The sequence below is a fragment of the Mytilus edulis genome, chromosome 6 (genome assembly GCF_963676685.1).
Source record: "Mytilus edulis chromosome 6, xbMytEdul2.2, whole genome shotgun sequence".
In the NCBI taxonomy this organism is placed as follows: domain Eukaryota; kingdom Metazoa; phylum Mollusca; class Bivalvia; order Mytilida; family Mytilidae; genus Mytilus; species Mytilus edulis.
This window is the reverse complement of record NC_092349.1, coordinates 39,393,068-39,414,773: the sequence shown is the minus strand read 5'-3', so window position 1 is coordinate 39,414,773 and position 21,706 is coordinate 39,393,068. Positions and strand designations below refer to the sequence as shown.

Here is a 21,706-nt window from a genome sequence, read left to right as displayed (position 1 = left end):
TTCATCGGAGAAGGTGACAAGATGGCGGAGAGTAGAGAACTGATACTCAAAATTTAAAATCGATGGTGATCTCTTATTTAGCGGAATAAAACTTTAATATCTATAAATTTGAGCATTTTTATACAGAATGGACATAATATCAATTTTTGATTTTTTTGCGAAGTTTCCCTTTAACATTGGAACCTCACACTTAAGTAGAGTTTTATGACATCTCCAGCATCGGTTTAAAACTATTTGATAGATACTGACTGCATCAACGAAACTTGAATGTAAAATTCTGCGATTTGGAACAAAGCTTCTCTTGTTTTCTCTTTCAGACAGTACTGATTTTCTTGGATTAAATGCCTATGGATCAAGCCTTATGTTCAAAGAAAAATTTGATATAAAAAATGATATAAGTTACTGGGTAGATAGAGGGGTTGGTTCAGCTACAGATCCAAATTGGCTTGGGTGAGTTTCGATTTGTCAAAATGTAATTGATCGACATGTATAATGTCTCAATTTATGAAAAAAAAAGTACTGAAAGAAGTTAAATATAAATTATAGAAATCTTTTAGTCTGGTTGAGATGAGATGTAATTCTACACAATTGAATAGCGGTTTAATTAAAAAAGTTCCACACTAAGTAAACATTTTAAACTTTCCTTTCCTTGGACGTCTTAGCTCATGTAGCAATCAACATTGTTTCCAATTAATACTAAAAAAAATAGTAATTGTTTTCTGAATGACAAGTGCCTGTAGTTAATAAAATCGGTAACATATCAAAATAACCTATTTTTTCAACGGCCTTTTTGTCGTTTTATTTTGTGGTTCCTTCTTGCTTTTTGTTGTTAGGTGTTATATGTCATTTCCCTTTCGTAAGTATTTTCTTGATTTTATTCGTAAATAAATTGAGCTTTGATATTCAGACACATATATTTATAGATCAGGATCAAGTTGGTTGTGGGTGACACCATTTGGATTACGTAAACTTCTTAACTGGATAACGGAAACCTACAACTACCCAATCTATGTTACAGAGAACGGCGTATCGGACAGAAATGGTTCACTGAATGATGTACATCGTGTAAACTATTATAGATCATACATAAATGAAATGCTCAAAGGTATTTATAAATGTATTTACTCTAACTATGATACAAAAGTATGATTTAGTTTTCAGTAAGACAGAAACCAATGTTAACAACACCGAAGCAAATTCAAGTAGGGTACAAGTTTGTTGCTGTTTTAATCATGAAACACAATTGTTTAAATAAAAGATAGCACTAGACTTACTAGAATTGATCAATCTACTAGTATTTCAATTGGTGTTGATTTTATACTATTTGATATTAGATTTATTTACTCAAATAAGTTTTGTCGTTTGGGTAACATGATGCTAACGCCTTGCATCTGTGTTCAAAATTTATCTTCATTTAGAAAAAATGGCACTTTTTCAGAGATCAAATTTTATTTGATTAAGAAATACATAACATACTTAATCATGTTCCGCTTTTTGCAAACGTATGCCTAAATGATATTGCAAAAATAAATGACACCAAACATTTGTGTTATATTTATCAAATTATGTGCTCATTCATTCGATTCTTTCATTCTTAGAAGACACCGGTTCTGTGCGCGCGCAAGAAGATATGCTCCAATACTATGATATTATTACGTAAGTATTTCTGTATTGGCCTTGTTATTGGTCCGAGGCTTGCTGTATTGGCCTGAGGCGAAGCCAAAGGCCAATACAGCTGGTCGAGGACCAATAAAAAGGCCAATACAGAAATATATAGAAATACACGTAATAATATCTTAATTAATTAACTACAGTGTTACAATATTTTTTTAATTTCATTTCAAAAGAGATAAATATTTTTACCTTGAAGTGGAACTATCCAAATCTCAGTTTGTTTCTTTTTATTAGATGCAATACATAATGATCTGGTGCTGTTTCCAGGTGTCTTCAGCATTTTCTCATCTGATGAATTTTCTACCCTTTTCAGTCATTATAAATTGTTACAACTTAAATTTAGACGCAACGCATTAATAGTAATTGGAAAGGTACTGCCATTGCATGTGTTAACTTATGCAGAAACTATGTACAATCATGAAATTATGAGGTCGTCAAGAAATGAACTTTGTGATAATCTACTCGTTCCCCAAACCTGAAATAGTTCTATCGTCTGCTTTCAAAATACATTTTAAATGAATGTGACCGTCTTTTTAGCATGTTTAAGATAGTTAAATGACAACTGCGTCTTCAAAACAACTGTTTACTTTCAGTTTGTGTTTATCGTGACTTTCGATGTAAAATCTAGAGACATTCCGAAATCCTGCACTTATGTCAACTCGGTCAATATAGAATATCTCGTCCAATACAGAAAAAAAATCTATATTGGCCGAGTTATTCTGTATTGGCCTAGTTTACACATTATATTGCATAGGCAGTTTTCATCATATTAAGTCCAATAACAGTGTAGTTAATTAATAATAAATTTTAAGGAAGCCAAATATTCATAATAGACCTCTGCATAACAGCGACACTTAACTTGTGTTCAAATGTAATGCAGTTGTACCCTTATTCGCATAGAAAAATAACCGATATTTGTTTTAATCAAACAGCAATCAAATTGGATGGGTGTAAAGTTAAAGGATATACCGCTTGGTCATTAATGGATAACTTTGAATGGAGGCAAGGGTTTGTTGAAAAATTTGGATTGCATTATATTGATTTTAACGATCCAAACAGAACCCGAATTCCAAAACTGTCAGCATTATTCTATCATAATCTGATTAAAGACCATGGTTATTTGGAAAAAGCATTCACGGCACCAGGATGGCTGCCAGTTATTGAGTATGAGGATACGGTATATTATGGAAGTTTTCCTGATGACTTTGCTTGGGGTGTCAATACAGCAGCCTATCAGATAGAAGGAGGCTGGGATGCAGATGGTAAATATAGATAATCGAAACATTGTAAAGTTGATTTATTTATTTGGCTTGTCGGAATAAAGATTTAACCTGATATATCATTTTTATCTATGTAATCGGATTGAGAACTGAAAAATATTTTAACATTGAAAATGTGTCATTATTCCATCAATTACATTTTATGGAAAAGTTAATACTAGTATGTTATAACATGAATTTTCTACATTTGATTCTTGAGTAAGAATTCAAAATTTCCACAAGGTCTAGACAATTTGTAAATCATACTTAATCAAAGATCTGCATTATATTTTCTCCCCTAAATGACAAAAACAGCAATTCACTATTCAGGGGATACTATCCTCATTGTGTACTACTTATCTTCTTTACATTTTATAGGGAAAGGACAAAGTGTCTGGGATACGTATACTCATGCTGGAAAAGCAAAGAACGGCGACAACGGTGATATATCAACAGACAGTTATAGATTGTATCTAACAGATGTACATTTATTAAAAGATCTAAATGTATGTTCTTGTTTTTAAATATTCTTTTACAAATTGTTCATTTATTTATTTTGTTTATTGCTCAGTATTTAAATTTACAAAGTCCGGAACGAAAAATAAATAACTATGGAGTATTTGCGAATAACTGTTTCTATTTCAAAGATAGTACATTTCTATATTAAGTTATTGTGAAACTGCCTATTCTAGAGGTGGTGTGAATCAGATGTGGATACTTAAAAATTCAAAAGATCTTTTAGAGTACATACAATCTAACTCTCTTTCATCTTGTAACAGTATTAAAACATTTGACTTTTCTACTCTGTACACAAGTATTCCACATTCCAAACTAAAAGACAAATTGAAAGAGTTGGTATTACTTTGTTTCATAAAAAAGAATGGCCAACGTAGATACAAGTATCTTGTCTTAGGGAGGGATAAATCCTACTTTGTAAAGAATCACTCTGATTCAAACAAAAAATTCTCTGAAACTGATATTATCAAGATGCTTGATTTCTTGATTGACAACATATTTGTTACGTTCGGAGGACGTGTTTTTCAACAGACTGTCGGCATTCCAATGGGAACAAACTGTGCCCCTCTACTCGCCGACTTGTTTCTTTATTATTATGAGGCTGACTTCATGCAGGAACTTCTTAGGAAGAAAGATAAGAAGTTAGCAATATCCTTTAACTCTACTTTCCGCTATATAGATGATGTTCTTTCACTAAACAATTCAAAATTTGGTGACTATGTGGAACGCATCTATCCAATCGAACTAGAGATAAAGGATACTACAGATACAGTTAAGTCGGCTTCATATCTTGACTTACATCTAGAAATTGACAATGAGGGTCGGTTGAAAACAAAACTTTACGACAAAAGAGATGATTTCAGCTTTCCAATTGTGAACTTTCCATTTCTAAGTAGCAACATTCCAGCAGCACCTGCATACGGGGTATATATCTCCCAATTGATACGATATTCCCGTGCTTGCATTTCCTATCATGATTTTCTTGATAGAGGTTTGCTGCTAACAAGGAAGCTATTAAACCAAGAGTTCCAAATGGTGAAGTTGAAATCATCCCTTCGTAAATTTTACGGACGCCATCACGAGTTGGTTGACCGTTATGGAATAACCGTTTCACAAATGATATCGGATATGTTCCTTACGTCGTAACTACAATCCCCATGAATATGACCTACCGAATTAGACAATTTACCGGATTTGTAATCACATAAGCAACACGACGGGTGCCACATGTGGAGCAGGATCTGCTTACCCTTCCGGAGCACCTGAGATCACCCCTAGTTTTTGGTGGGGTTCGTGTTGTTTATTCTTTAGTTTTCTATGTTGTGTCGTGTGTACTATTGTTTTTCTGTTTGTCTTTTTCATTTTTAGTCATGGCGTTGTCAGTTTGTTTTGGATTTACGAGTTTGACTGTCCCTTTGGTATCTTTCGTCCCTCTTTTAATAGATATAACAAGATGTGGTATGAGTGCCACGTCACAACATGTAAAAGAAAAAAATACTTTAGGTCAAAGAACGGTCTTAAACACGGAACATTGGTCATTGAATTGCACCCTAAACTACTATAAATTCAGAAACTATTGCGATATTTTTTTTTATTATTGCGAAAAATGCGACAGGGTTTACTTTTTTATTCGCATTTTGAAATTTTGTATATGAAATAAACAGGATTTTCAATTTCGCAAAAATTAAAATTGCATAAAATGACAAAATTGGAATAATTAATGTACGCAATAATTTCTGAATTTACAGTAGTTTGGGTAGATGTATTTTTAATTGTTTCTATGTTCTGCAGTTATCTTAACTTGTCCACAAACATTGCATATGATAACAATGATAAATAAACGAGAACTTGAACTCAAAAGAAACTTTATTCTGAATAATCCCACAAAAGCCCTTTAAGGTAAATGAGCCAGTTTTTGAAACTATAATTAAATTTATATCTGTATTTTATTTCATAGGTGAGTCACTACAAGTTTTCTTTAGCATGGTCACGAATACTTCCAAATGGTACAGTGCAATCAAAAAACCAAGCTGGAATAGAATATTACAGACAGCTGATAGATGCTTTAATTGATTCAGGAATAGAACCAGTAGTGACGCTCAATTACTGGGACCTACCACAAGCGTTACAAAATTCTGGTGGATGGCTCGACAACCATACTGTCACATTGTTTAACGAATTTTCACGGCTATGTTTCGAAGAATATGGAAACAGGGTATATATCAAATCTATTTTATATATGATTTTTGTATTCGTGAATTCAGCATTGAAGTATTTTAACCGGGTCAATTAACACATCAAACAAAACAAAAAGAAAGCCGCACACAATAATTGGAACTATTGGTTTTTGATCAGAAAAGATATATGTATATATTAGCGGCAATAAGTGACATTAGGCATTAAACTTAAATCCTAGGCAATAAGCTAACGCCTAGGCATTAAGTTATTGCCTGAAATTTTCAGGCATTAAGCTTATTTTCTGAAATTTGATGATGATTATTCATCTTATTGCCGAACATAATTTTAGGCAATAAGTGAACTCTGGAATTTATGCACCTTTGCCTTTATTTGGTGATTTATTCTTGATACAAAGTAGTTTCTTATTTATATTTCTTATATTACATGTATAAATATGCATTTATTTGACAGATCTTCAAATTTAGTAAGTTTATTTAGTAATTTTAGCATTTAAAAACTCGTACTTTTTTTCATGTTTTGTGATATTACAAAATATTAAAAGATTTTTTTTTAAAGTGATTGTTTTCAATTTAAAAAGTGGAGAGATTCTATAGAATAATTATTATATTAATTTGAATTTTTTATTTTACACTTTACTAGTTGAGCTGGTTTGAAACTGTCAAAAGTAGACAAAATCAAAATATGATTTTTTTGCTCACACAATTTTTTTAAATTGAATAAGTAAATTTGCTTTATTAACATTTACACAACTTGTGATAGCAAAATGACACAAATTTCTATCAAGTTTCATATCTTTAAATCATTATTTGATGCGTTTTGATATAAATAACATATTTTATTAGTGATTTTATTTCTGTTCTCTTGTGGAGAATTGACTCAAACCACATCTTCTTTTTAGCTCACCTGGCAAAGGCCAAGTGAGCTTTTCTCATCACTTCGCGTCCAGCGTCCGGCGTAGTCTGGCGTCGTCCGGCATCGTCCGGCGTCCGGTGTCGTCCGGCATCGTCCGGCGTCCGGTGTCGTCCGGCATCGTCCGGCGTCCGGCGTCGTCCGGCGTCCGGCGTCGTTAACTTTTACAAAAATCTTCTCCTCTTAAACTACTGAGTCAAATTAAACTAAACTTAGCCACAATCATCATTGGAGTTTCTAGTATAAAAAATGTGTGCGGTGATCCAGCCAACCAACCAAGATGGCCGCCATGGCTAAAAATAGAACATAGGGGTAAAATGTAGATTTTGGCTTGTAACTCTGACACCAAAGCATTTAGAGCAAATATGACATGGGGGTAAAATTGTTTACCAAGTGAAGATCTATCTGCCCTGAAATTTTCAGATGAATTGGACAACCGGTTGTTGGGTTGCTGCCCTCTAATTAGTAGTTTTTAAGGAAATTTTTCTGTTTTTGGTTATAATCTTGAATACTATTATAGATAGAGATAAACTGTAAACTTACTGACTAGGCGTTAGCCTATTTCTTAGGATTATAGCTTAATGCCTAATTTCACTTATTGCCGATAACATATATATGTGTATATACAATCAACATTATTTTGAAATACAATATTATTCAAAATTCTTAACTATACATACCTTTTCAATTTTACATTCAGTTACAGAGTATATTATATTGACTTTTAGATAAAATAGGCAATTAGCTGTTCCTTATAGAACATGTAAAAAGGAAAGTTTTAACGGAATATGTCAACATTTCATGATTAGGCCTTAGAAGAATGTTTAAAAGTATTAGTCTTTTTATTGATATATTTTCTCCTCTTATGAATTTAAAAAGGTTAAGATGTGGATAACACTTCACGATCCTAAACTATTAGCCCATGAAGGATACGAGACTGGATATTTTCCACCATCTGTTGGACATAGAGATGGGATAGGAATCTACCTTGCTGCTCACAACATGCTCAGAGCTCATGCTGCAGTATATAGAACGTATCAAGCTTTGTTTAAGGAAAAACAAAAAGGTTTGTTGATAAAATAATCATGCTGGAGTATATTTATATAAAAAATTTATTAATTGTAGAAGCAAATTTGATTCTTTGACAATAAACGCGTTTGAACACATTACAAGTTGAAGTCGATTTTTTATGAATATACTGATCGCTACTGAAGTGTGATTAAAATTGGTGTAAATAATCTATTCATTCATATATCTATTCTTATAAATATGTAACCGAAATATTACCTTTAAAAGGATAGAAAGCTGTGGTAAGATTGCCTATGAAATAACTTTCTACAACAGTCACATTGCGTGAATTCAAACACTTTGGGTCCTTCAACAATGAACAAAACACATACTGTATAGTCAGCAAAATATGACGACAATTACCAAATAGAAGGCGCGTCACTTCGTAGGGTAGTATAGGAATAATGTATGTACCGTAAGTACGTAATCTCAATTCCCATGTGATTGAGAGCGGGTGACCATCTTATCAGCTTTTAATTTCCCAAATATTTTTTGCAGTAAAAAATCAAACTTTTTCACTCTTTTGTTCAACACATGTTGAAAGTGAAGATGCATACATTTTGGTCACGCCTGGTTTCAAGTCACATGACAGTCTCATCTAACTACCGTATCCCGAAACTGACGTATTGTGACAAGTAAATATAGAAATGAGTTCATAGAAATAAAAACAATCTTTTTTCATTTTATCAATTTGAAAAATTAGTTTTAAAACTTGTTACATATAATTAAGGCAATCACTGTGAATTTAATTTTCAAATAATTTGTTATTATATTCAGACATGGTGTAGTTGATAAGAAATAAATATTGTCAGATAATCGAACTCATCTAAACACTTTTTTTCTCTTTAATAGGCAAAGTTGGAATAGCATTAGGGACAAAATGGGCTGACCCTCTAAGGATGTATAGTCCAGGCGACTGGGATGCCTCTGCAACTGCTATGGCATTTGACTTTGATTGGTTTGCAAATCCTATATTTGGCGATGGAGATTATCCTACACAGATGAAATCAATTGTAAATAAAAACAATACGATTAAAAGACTTCCATCGTTTTCTGAGAAAGAGAAGGAGTCTTTAAGAGGTACGATAAAATTAGATTTACTTAAATCAACCGAAATGTCAGAATATAATATCATCCTTGTAATTTATTTAATCTGCAAAACATTTGAATATTATTGAATATATGATCAACGATATATATCTCAGAATAGTATGAAAAACGAGATGCCAACTAATAATTCATCGTTCCTTGTTTCCAATTATTTTAGATCAAAATATTGTTGATTCGGTAATTATCGTGGGTACCATTTTTTTTTTTTTTGGATAGAGGAAAATATTAAATTCGTACATATTTGATTACGTTGTTTTTCTATGTTTTAATACATGCCTTTGGAAATTTGTACTTCGTAGAACATTCATTTTAGTTTTACCAATAGCAAACAATACTTTTATAGTGACAATTGATAATGAATCAACAGTTATCTTTTCATTCAGCATACATGTAAAAATTGTATATTAATGAAATTATGTAATACAAAAACAAGAAAATGTGGTTTGAATAACAATGGGACAACTCCACCACAAAATATTGTAACAAATACAAAGTCTATAACTAATTGCCTGATTTATGAACAATTCTTCTTCTTCTTCTTCTTCTTCTTCTTCTTCTTCTTCTTCTTCTTCTTCTTCTTCTTCTTCTTCTTCTTCTTCTTCTTCTTCTTCTTCTTCTTCTTCTTCTTCTTCTTCTTCTTCTTCTTCTTCTTCTTCTTCTTCTTCTTCTTTGAGTGGTATCACATGTCGGAGCCTTTTATAGTTGACTATACGACATTTGTTTTCCCTTTGATAAATGCCTTCATTTGCTTATAATCACGCTGGTAGACAGTATTTTTATTGGCAATCATATATTCATAGCAAATCAGTTATTGTAAATTTCATTTTAATTGAATTATGGATATTTATAGGATCTGCTGACTTCCTAGGACTAAACCTCTTCACAGCAATACAAGTTACACCTACGATACGAGAAGGGGAGTTGAAAGGTTTACATAAAGATGCAATGGTTGACTACTCAGCAGATACGAATTGGGAAAGGTATATAAATAAATCAACAAACATATTGAATAATCATTTAATCAGTTATGAGATCTAAATGCCTTTGAAATCTAAGTTGTACAAAAAGGTGAAATTTGATATACCAGCTAATTCAAACATGATACCTCTAGTAATTAATACAAACACACATAGATACAATTATCAAACCATCTAGTCAGTTCTTTATTGTCAATACAGTTCTGTAGGTTTGTAACTCTGTATAGAGTTCATTATCTTATATTAGTCTTTTTATATTCCTGCAAAAGGTTGCATTTTATTAGTCAAATGTTTTGTATATGGGACTTGATTAAATTTTTTATTTTTCACGGAAAACTGTTTTTTTTTAATAGGACGGACACTAATTATGAGTCCTATGTGACGCCTTTTGCAATGCGAAAAACATTGAATTGGATAAAACAAAAATATGGAGATGTCCCTGTTTACGTTACAGAGACAGGACGATCAGACCATGATGGAAGACTTCATGATCAACATAGGATATCATACTTCGAGAAATATATAAATGAAGTTCTAAAAGGTACATCCGGATATATTATCATTACTATTTCCTAAACATTTTGAATGAAATGGTTACTACTTACTTATGTATTTTAATGTATTTCATATTTGCATACATTTGTTCATTATTTTCGCCTTTGAATATTACTCATGTTATCGTAGCAATATGTGTAGTTAAAATCTTATTTGGCTCCGGGGAACTTTCCGAAAAAAAACATCGAACAATACTCATAAAAATACGTGCATATCTGAATATTAGAAGAAAATTAATGGTAGTATAATTTTTTTTCAAATGAAAATGAAATCTGTAAATCAACAAGGTGAAACTGAAGGAAAACACATGTACTCCATTTGGAGCGCTTCAGTTAGTTGATGCACCAGCTCAAGGGGCGAGAAAATGAATCTCGTTGAAATGACCAATAATCATTTGTATGATTGTAATTGTATTTCTTTTAATTAAAAGTATATTTGAAATGTTTGTTTTGAATGAAGCAGTTAATTTGAAACGTAGATGAATTTATTTCGCATTCGTATTCGATTATCACATTGATGTAACTAAATGATAACAAAAAGTAAAATCACAAAATTACTGAACTCCGAGGAAATTCAAAAAGGAAAGTCCCAAATCAAATAGCGAAATCAAAAGCTCAAACACGTGCACATGAAATGAATGGATAACAACTGCCATCCATTGTATGTTCATATTCGAAGTTTGCACATAGCTTAGAAACCTAACGAATTGACTGAATTCTAACATCGAGTGTGATAAGATATTTATCCACTCGACACAGTTAAATTTTCAAATTTTAAACGCGAGGCTCGCCGAGTGTTTTAAATATTTTAAATTTAACTGTCGAGAGTGGATAAATATCGTATTACACGAGATTTGGTGGAAGAACCTGTTTTTCTAATGATTTTCAAACAATATGTAGGCAAACATATTCCTTCTTTTCGAATTATCTACAAAAAGATGTGTTCTTTCTATGTCGCCTTTTTTCATGCCGTCACAATAGGAAATTCAGAGGAAAGCAAGAAAATTCGACGTCATAATCGGATTTTAACCAAAGAAGAACTGAGATCAAACGAACCACACGTTGATTAAATTTGTTTATACAATGGGTGCAGAAAGGGATAAATTGACGAAGAATTAAAGAAAAATCATTTAAATACTGAAGCACTGCTGCTCTGGTGATACCTCGGGGACTAACAGTGCGATGTCGACCAGGTACTATACTAAATAATGTAACACTTTATAAATGTTATGAATCAGGAGCGCTGTTCTATATAAAGTGGTCCATATGTTGATATGAAACTTGACGCTTAATATAGATCAGACTTATGTAAGTGATTGAGAATGAAAAAAAAACCTTGCACAGCTAATTCAAAGTTTATATTTAAGTTTATTCTCTTTTCAGCAATTCGACTTGACAACTGTAATGTGAAAGGATTTTTTGCACATACTTTGATGGACGGTTTTGAATTTGATTCGGGTTTCACAGATAAATTTGGTTTGTATCAAGTTGACTTTAATGATCCACAAAGAAAACGAATACCAAAAGATTCTGCTTACTTTTACAAGGATCTGATATCATCTAACGGTTTCTTCAAGGAAACTGTGCCACTTATGCCATTTGAACCTGTCAAATACCCACGTGATCCAAACAATTTACCAATGCTAGATGACTTCTATTATGGAACTTTCCCTGATGATTTTGCCTGGAGTTCAGCAACAGCAGCTTATCAAGTAGAAGGAGCATGGAATGAAGATGGTATGTGATAGATTGTTTAATAACAAATATTAAATACCTTAAACAGGTGTAGTTATATACAGTTGTGTTCAATTTCTGAAGAAGAAAAGTGAATGACAGTGCTTCCATGTGTCAATTAAAAGTCCAATTTTAATTTATGAATATCCAATGCGTCAAACATATCAAATATCGACTCCATTTTGCTCCTTTCTGGTAGTAAATTTTCGTAAACGTTTATAATTATTTTAGTTTGAACTTGTGATGAAGTGATGTGTCAGTTTAAAAAAAAATGTTTTCATTATTTTCAGCGTGGATGCATGTATCATAAATTGGTCAAAACAGTTACTCAATATTTACATTCATTTAAGGATTTGGAATTTTTTGAGAGTATACACTATCAAGGTTCACCATGCTATATATATATTCATACTATATTTTTACATTAACTAAAGGAAAAGGACCGAGCATCTGGGATGTTCATTCACACAATGGTAAAATAGACAACAATGCTACAGGAGATATAGCTTGTGATAGTTATCATAAATACAAGGAAGACATTAAAATTATGTCGGACATGAAGGTGAGAGACTATATAATTATAACTGATTTTGTTAGATTACTTCATAATTTAATAATGAAAGTCAAAACAAATGGTTTTTATGTCAATTGCTTAGTTTTTTCTCTGGTTTTGCACTTCGATTGTTTAAATCAGTTTTAATCGAGATATTAATTTCACGAAATATATCACTTTTAAGACCTAGACGGTAAAATATTAAAGATCACTTTAAAGTTCATAAAACATTCGTTTTCCAATCTCTCGATTAACATCTACTCCATACGTCTTAATTTGTATTGAAATATAAAAGTATCACTTTTTTTGATCTATGTAAAAATAATAGATTGTTACAATGAGAAAGGGTAAATTGAAAAATTGTCATTGTTATTATATGATTTATACATCTTAATTTTTTAATAAGGGTAAATTGAAAATATATCGATTATTGAGTTACTGTTACATAATTTGACACACGTGACGTGAAAATATCGCATATCTGTCCGGTTTAGGTAACCCATTATAGATTTTCCATATCCTGGCCAAGAATTCTACCTGACGGTACAACTAGATATATTAATCGTAAAGGAATAGAGTATTACAACAAATTGATTGATGGTTTAAAAGCTGCAGGCATCGAACCGATGGTGACCTTGTACCACTGGGATTTGCCACAGGCATTACAATCTCCATACAGAGGATGGTTAAATGAATCTACATCAGACCTGTTTGCTAAATATGCCAGGATATGCTTTCGAGAATTTGGTGATAGGGTAAGAACTAATAACACAAATTATTTTGAATCAATAGAAAGTATAAAATAATGTTAGTTCATGTTTTTTTTATATTTAATGATATGGTTCGAATTTGATTTGTCAAATCTAAAAATTGGATCTTGGGCAATTTCAGTAATATACAATTTAAAAACACTTAAGATCTATCGATTGTACTGTTGGGAGAATCAAAATTTTATTAAGTTAGAATTTTTATTTTTGTCTTGATTTCTTATTGAATGTTTTTAAAAATTGTATCTAGGTTAAATTGTGGATTACACTCAATGAGCCCCGTGTTGTAGCGACACAGGGCTATGGAGACGGACACATGGCTCCAGGAATTGTAGGATTAGGAACCACTGTGTATGACTCAGCTCATAACCTCATCAAAGCACATGCTAAAGCATATCATATTTATGATAAGGAATTTAGACCAGCTCAGAAAGGTATAATGTATCTATTCGTTGTAATTTGCGTAGAACAAGCTTTCAGTAAATATTCAATTTTTAAATCAATGCTTAGTGTCTTTTGTTTTAATGATATTTTTTTAAGCATCGTACCAATCTGTTTTATTAAACCGTTTTCAAATAATTTTCCAAGTTTGTAATTTTATTGTGCTGGTACACCAGTCTCATGCTAGTCGGAGAGTTGATAGCCCATAAACTTGTTTTACCTCGCCATATTATTAATGGGCTTGCCCTTGTCGTGAGCCTATATTTTAGTGGCTCTAATATCTATCATATACGTTTTTCATAAAAATTATTGTATTAACTTATGCATTGTTTTAATGCTAGGCCTTTAACAGCTGACTATTCAAGGTGGGTGTGTTCTTACTGTTAAAGGTTGTAAGGTGACCAACAACTGGTGACATCTACTTTAATTAAAGCAATTAAAGGCAACCTTAATGTCTTCATTAATGGGAAGAACCCATTATGTTAACACTCGAATTTCCATTAAATTCGAGGCAATATAATGACCTTATTCCACCTACTTCTCTATCAGCAAAAGAAGAGTTTTGTCCTTCTGTTGTCTTATGATATTTAATTTTATTATATTATGCAAATATGTTAACAATATCATACGGATGTGACTTTTTCATATTGGAATAACAACGGTATTGGTCAATTGTCAAATTTGAATTGTTTGAGAAAAGCTATAATGTATGTGAATTGAATTTCCAGGAAAGATCGGAGTGACAATGAACTTCGACTGGCATGATCCAAAGAATAAATCTAATAGCGGAGACATTAAAGCATCAGAAATAGGAAACCAGTTCTTTTTAGGCTGGTTCGCCAATCCAGTATACGTAAACGGCGATTACCCTGTCGTAATGAAGGAAAAGATTGCAGCTAAGAGTAAACATCAGAAGTTATCAAGGAGTCGTTTACCTAGCTTTACAGAGTATGAAAAGATCTATATTAAAGGTACTTTTGACAGAGAGACTAAATTAAAGTAACCAGTAAACCAAACAGTAAGAGAAAGTGTGATCGTGTACACTATTTTTTTATTTCAAAAATAGTATCAAATAAATTAACGATATTTACTGTACAAGGATCTACATGATAAGAGAAATACATTTTAGATGTTTACTTACAACACAACTGAACTTGAAGTAACGTTGATCTGACAATATTTTTTTTAATAAAGTCGTTTATTTGTTATATACAAACACCCTTTTGTAAAGTTTTTCTTACAGCTAGTGTCAAATATATGTATTGTAGGAACGGCAGATTTCTTTGGATTGAACTTTTATACGTCGCAGATTGTAACGTTGAAATCCAAATACAGTTATAAAGCTGATTATAATACAGATGCTGATATATCCACAGAACAATACTCTTCATGGATTGGGTAAGTTAATCATCAGACTAAGGATGACTTCTAGGTAAGCATGAACCATATCGAGACTAGCATAGTAAGTGGAACCATTATTAAACAATCAAGGTGCGCATGCAACACATCAGGACAAGGTTAGAATGATCCACATTTAAAACATTAAGATTTGCATGACCAACATCAAACAATCAAAATGAACCTAATAAAAACATTCATGATAACATGAAGCTCTTCTAAACAATCAATGTAACCATTTACAACATTTAAAGTATGCATGAACTACATTTCTATCATCAAGGTAACCATAAATCTAATCTAAACAATCAACGTAAGCATAAACCATTTTTAACATTCAAGAAAACCATGATCAACATTTAAACTGTCATGGTATGCAGGCACCACATTTATTTTATAAAGGTGTGCATGAACTCCATCTGAATCTTCAAGATTAGCATTACCCACATTTAAATCATTTAGATAAGCATTAACCGTATTTGAACAATCAAAGTAAGGAAAAGTCATATATAAAGCATCAAGGTGAGCATAAAACACTTTAAGCCTCCACGATAACCATAAACCACATCAATTCCTTAAAAATGTGTGTTTTATTTTAATTTAAAGGCATTTTTTATGCATTTACAACTTGAACTTCAAGTAGATGTCAACAATTATATATATTTGTATATAACATATATATTTCAATACAGAATTGAGTGACACGCACATTTTGTTAATTTGTAGAGTTTTATTTCTCTATAGTCAAATGAGACACAAGTTATTTATGTTATTACAACTTTGCTAATCCCTTTCCTCTTTGCTGGTGCAAGTGTTGCCTTATAACAGCTTTATACTGCCCTTTTCGAAATCTACAAGGATGTTTTGATGTATGGCCCTTTAACGTAAGTGTCGGTGCCATATAGTTTTACCCTTGTTTAAATGCAAGAGATATTGCTACGCACATTTGTGTATTGTTTAAATGAGATTATAGTGCCATCAGAATCATTTCAGTAGAAATCCGTTTCTCTCGATGAGAAATATTGAAAATAGGCGTCATAGGAATAAAAAATTGTCGTGACAGTGTCAAGTATCAAAAATGAGTAAATTAACCTTTTCCATGTTTTCATGCATCATACCAAACCAGATGATTTTGACTGCAAAAACTAACTCGGCTGTTCCCTGATATTTTCAAAAAAATTTATCAAGTATCATTCAGAAATTAAAACATTTTTAAATGAAATCATGGGGACTTAGTTGCGAGAAATGTTTCATAAAGATAAAAAAAATATATAATACAGAACTCTCAAATCGTACTTTCTTTTCATTTGACCTGTTGGTGCTATTTGTAATGCTTTTTTGTTATTTGATGTTTACTTATTATTCAGGGGTTTATATACCAGCTTTGATTAGTGTTTGGTTTTACTATAATTTCCACTTCATCCTACTTAAAGTACATTCTGTGTGTATGTACATAGATTATCTTTTCAAACTTTTGTGACTTGGATTGAGAGTTGTCTCATTGGCACTCATATCACCTCTTTTTATATCTATAACCTTATATTTCGTACTGGAGATTTTGAATGATGTCGTCTTAAGTTACACCAAATAAAGTCTTTTGTATCCGTTTCTATTTACGATTAGTTTATTTCAGACACAGTCATAACGAATATTCCTGTTCCATAATAATGATGTTAGAAAAAAAGGCCGAAGATTTCAAGAGAACGTTCAAAACTCTTTAAGTTCTAAAGAAACTAAAAGTGAAACAAAATACAACAACATAAACCACTAAACAGAAAGTTTAAACTATATAAATACAGCCGAAAATGAATTATCTCTGGTTCTCTTGAAGAGTCAGAACAATCTGATCTTCATTTTATACAGTAGTTGTTAAAGCATTCTGTGTGTATGTACATAGATTATCTTTTAAAACTTTTGGTTTTGACATAACGTATATATTTTGCTATGTTAATGCACTGAAAAGAAAAGACTATATGGAGCCTAAGTAATGTCATACTTTTGTAATGTAGGTCTGGTTCCCCTTGGTTAAAGGTTACACCATGGGGACTACGAAAGGCATTAAACTGGATCAGGAATCACTATGGCAACACTCCAATCTATATCACAGAAAATGGTGTATCAGATAGAAATGGAAGCATTCAAGATACTCATCGAGTATATTACTATAAGCATTACATCAATAACGTCTTGAAGGGTAAGTAGTTACATACATACATCGAATTAAAAGATAAATAAATATGATACGACTTCAAAGCAGTAGATACTACGTATTACCATGAAAGTATTATATTGACAGGAACCACAACGGAAAATTACCACATTCGCGTCCAACTTATTTCTTACGGAAAATAAAAGTTCCGACTCAGTTTGTCAAGTCAGTGATAACTCCTTTGTTTTGGTATCTGCGATGCCTCTGTCGCCTGTAAAGTTTACAGAAACTAATCTTATCACGTGATCGAAGGTCTTATCTACCTACCAATGTAAATAAACACGGAAACTCCTGTGGCTTTTTGCGAATCTCTACATAAATAACGACACCTGTTTCCATTCAATTGACATCAGACTACAGCTGAAACCATCTAAAATATCGGTCCATATTTGACAGAATGGCAAAAGAAAATTAGCTGTATTCGGAAAGAAGTTAAGATTATTTTTAGTTTTTTGTTTAATATGTTTTTATTACTGGAACTAGGAAGTCGGGAAATATCCTATTATAAAAATTACATGACTCTGAAGTAGAGTGTTTGCAGAAAATAAGGTGAAGCGCCTGTAGTTTGCCGGATGGTGCCGGATAATTCAAACTTTAAGATAAAGATTGTAAACTTTTATCGAGTGTAACACAAATATTTCTGATTTTCGCTATCGTAAAACATCATAAAATGTTATTAACTCATTTATCAAATAGGTTTTAAGACTAAAAGAAGTTAATAATTACACACGTGTGAAATTAGATAGCAATATAAAGTTACGAGACATATGCAGATGAATTGTTACACCTTTTATAATAATTCCAAAGTTGAAAACAAACCTTAAATATTCAACCTAGTCCGAGATTACTCAGCCGTCTGACAGATTATTTTTACGGAGGGCTTCAATTATTTCTGGATGCACTTTATTAAAGAACAATCACCATGATGAGCTCTGGAGCAGTTTATTTTTTTTTTATCATGGAAATCAAATTAGAATTAATTTATGTGTTAAAAAGGGTAACAGTTCTGAGGCATCTTACACCGTATGCTACGCAATTTATGTTTTTGTTTCTTGCTTAATTGCATAAAATATAAAATAATTTGTGTTCCGATCAAAGCTCTGTAACCCCGTCCCTCCCACCCTTAAAATTGATTGTAACTTAAACTGAAATGTTAATGGTTTGTGAGTATTTTAACTCTTTCGTTTCTTTTTATTTGTTTTTAGCAGCAAAACCTGTAAAAACTTATATATTTATCTTTTTCATGGTCGGTAAATGTCATTTCCTTAAAAATTAAGTACACTCCTGGTTATATCGATATGTTTCGTAATTACGATCATTCACGAGGTTCCAAATTTTTTTTTATCGGAACCCATGCATCCGGAAGACATGTCGATTTAATTAAAAAATAGTTAACGATTTTGCGTCATCGCACTATAAACGTTTGAAGTCCGCTTGTTGTAGTTTCTGTCAATACAATACTTCCATAGTATTACAGAGTTAATAATATCACATCTGACTTGGTTGTTTATTACTAAAAAAAACGTCTGTTATATTATTCCATTTATCTGGTTTCCTATTTGATGCAGTTGGTTCTGTTATAGTTTTCCTCTAATACCATAATTAAGCGTTCTACCACCCGTTAACCTATGATAGACATATCCCAGAAGCAAATAACTCGGTATTTGAATGAATTTTAATAATACAAAATATTCACAAACGATTTTTACATAGTCATGATAGTATTGCGTTGAATTATTCAAAATTAAACATAAGAAATGAATATTGTAATTCAACATCATATTGAATCATTCGTATTCTATAACAAATTAAGACAAATAGACAAATAATATATCACTAGTATTATGATGTTTTATCCTTGTTTGATTTTGAAATTTGTTTTTCTCAATCAGATGTGATTTATTTATTAATTTGTATTGCATTTGAACTTTTTTAATTTTCTAGTGAAGAGTATAGATATTTAAGTACTTTCTAATCATAATCTTTAATTGTAGCTATACGACTTGATGATGCAAACGTCAAAGGTTATACAGCATGGTCATTAATGGACAATTTAGAGTGGATGAGAGGTTATACCGAACGTTTTGGTCTTCACTATGTTGATTTTAATGACCCTAATAGAACAAGGACACCAAAAGCATCAGCACGATTTATTAGGGATTTGATAGCGAACAATGGTTTTTATCCTGATAAAAAGCCGCCAATGCCAACTGAAATGCAACCAGCTTATATCAGAACGTTAGCCCCTTGTACATCAACAGCTACAAATATAAATAATATGTATAGTATATTACTATTTACTATTTTGGTTATTTTAAAAGTAATGATGATGCAATAATTAGTTTTTACAATTTAGAATTTCAAACCCTGTGTTGTTCATCAACAGTAATATAATGTAATATTTTTTCTTTTTCTTTTTACAATCTGAATTGGTTTTTTTCATTGAGATAAAATTGAGAAAGGAAATGGTGAATATGTCAAAGCGACAACCACCCGACCATAGAGCAAACAACAGCCGAAGGCAACCAATGGGTCTTCAATGTAGCGAGAATTCCCGCACCCGTAGGTGTCCTTCAGCTGGCCCCTAAAATATGCATAATAGTACAGTGATAATGGACGTCATACTAAACTCCGAATTATACACAAGAAACTAAAATTTAAAATCATACAAGACTAACAAAGGCCAGAGGCTCCTGACTTGGGACAGGCGCAAAATTGCGGCGGGGTTAAACATGTTTATGAGATCTCAACCCTCCCCCTATACCTCTAGCCAATGTAGAAAAGTAAAACAATAACAATACGCACATTAAAATTCAGTTCAAGAGAAGTCCGAGTCTGATGTCAAAAGATGTAACAAAAGAAAATAAATAAAATGACAATAATACATAAATAACAACAGACTACTAGCAGTTAACTGACATGCCAGCTCCAGACCTCAATTAAACTGATTGAAAGATTATGTCTTCATCATATGAATATCAGGTACAATCCCTCCCGTTAGGGGTTTAGTATCATACTATCATAAAATATATGAGAAGAACATAACCCGTGTCATGCCAACAACTGTTTTTTTAGAAATAAATGTGTTTAGTTCCGATGCAAAGACCCTATCAGTGAATCAATGTTAAAGCCAAAATATGCAATCTTTAATGACCTGACAACAGTATCGTAACTATATCCCCTTTTAATAAGTCTATTTAAAGGTTTTGTTAGTTTCTGAGGAGAATACTGACATTTTTGTGCTTTATAAAGAATATTTCCATAAAATTTTGGATGTGAAATACCTGAACGTATAAGATGTCTGCATGTTGAGTTATATTTACGAATTATTTCCTTATACCGGTGATAAAATTTAGTAAATGTTTTGACCAGTTTGTGATATCGAAAACCCTGGTGTAATAATTTTTCAGTAATACATAAATTTCTCTCGCTAAAATCTAATACATTGTTACATACACGAGCGAATCGTACAAGTTGAGATATATAAACACCATAAGATGGTGACAAGGGAACGTCACCATCTAAAAATGGATAATTAACAATAGGAAATGAAAAATCATCTCTTTTATCATAAATTTTTGTATTAAGCTTCCCGTTTATGATATAGATATCAAGATCGAGGAAAGGGCAGTGGTCATTGTTATCATTAGCTTTATTTAAAGTAAGTTCTACAGGATAAATTTCTTTAGTAAACATACTGAAGTCGTCATTATTTAGAGCCAATATATCATCCAAATATCTAAAAGTATTGTTAAATTTTTGTATCAAATGTTGTTTTGATGGGTCTTTGCTAATTTTAGTCATAAATTGTAACTCATAACAATACAAAAACAGGTCCGCAATAAGTGGTGCACAGTTAGTCCCCATTGGAATTCCAATAACTTGACGATATACGGAATCTCCAAAGCGAACAAAAATGTTATCAAGTAAAAATTCAAGTGCATAAATAGTATCAAAGCATGTCCAATTGACATAGTTCTTTTGTTTATTGCTACTAAAAAATGATCTAAAAGAGTTTGAACATATGTACTCGCATTCCGACTTTTTAAATGCCCAGTTAATTAGGGATGTGAATTTTTTCTTAATAAGAATATGAGGCAAAGTGGTATATAGGGTAGAAAAATCAAAACTTTGAACAGATTCAAAATCACCAATATATGCATGCAATTTATCAAGTACTTCCAACGAGTTTTTGACACTCCAAAAGTAATTAATTCCACTATTTTCAAAGGCCTTATTTGAACAATTTATTATCAGGTTTTTTATTGTACCAAGTGTACTAGTAAGTAAAACAGACAATTTAGTAGTTGAACAATGGCTGGAAGATGAAATAAATCT

At 31.8% G+C, this 21,706-nt stretch overlaps 1 protein-coding gene across 2 annotated transcripts in view; it reads left to right on the top strand.

The window, feature by feature from the left end:
• The window catches only part of LOC139529074 (lactase/phlorizin hydrolase-like), a 62,728-nt gene that overhangs the window by 28,008 nt on the left and 13,014 nt on the right, over positions 1 to 21,706 (top strand). The window contains exons 20-36 of one of the 2 annotated variants that reach the window (XM_071325324.1): positions 318 to 450; positions 924 to 1,105; positions 2,607 to 2,936; positions 3,312 to 3,439; positions 5,407 to 5,664; positions 7,437 to 7,623; positions 8,478 to 8,705; positions 9,586 to 9,715; positions 10,066 to 10,253; positions 11,650 to 12,003; positions 12,435 to 12,562; positions 13,048 to 13,308; positions 13,571 to 13,754; positions 14,490 to 14,732; positions 15,030 to 15,159; positions 17,169 to 17,353; positions 19,363 to 19,812. In XM_071325324.1, coding sequence (XP_071181425.1) covers positions 318 to 450; positions 924 to 1,105; positions 2,607 to 2,936; positions 3,312 to 3,439; positions 5,407 to 5,664; positions 7,437 to 7,623; positions 8,478 to 8,705; positions 9,586 to 9,715; positions 10,066 to 10,253; positions 11,650 to 12,003; positions 12,435 to 12,562; positions 13,048 to 13,308; positions 13,571 to 13,754; positions 14,490 to 14,732; positions 15,030 to 15,159; positions 17,169 to 17,353; positions 19,363 to 19,706 — 3,593 coding nt within the window. In that variant the 3' untranslated portion in view covers positions 19,707 to 19,812. Of the gene's footprint in view, positions 1 to 317; positions 451 to 923; positions 1,106 to 2,606; positions 2,937 to 3,311; positions 3,440 to 5,406; positions 5,665 to 7,436; positions 7,624 to 8,477; positions 8,706 to 9,585; positions 9,716 to 10,065; positions 10,254 to 11,649; positions 12,004 to 12,434; positions 12,563 to 13,047; positions 13,309 to 13,570; positions 13,755 to 14,489; positions 14,733 to 15,029; positions 15,160 to 17,168; positions 17,354 to 19,362; positions 19,813 to 21,706 lie in introns of those variants that run through there. The other variant, XM_071325323.1, reaches the window with a different exon arrangement.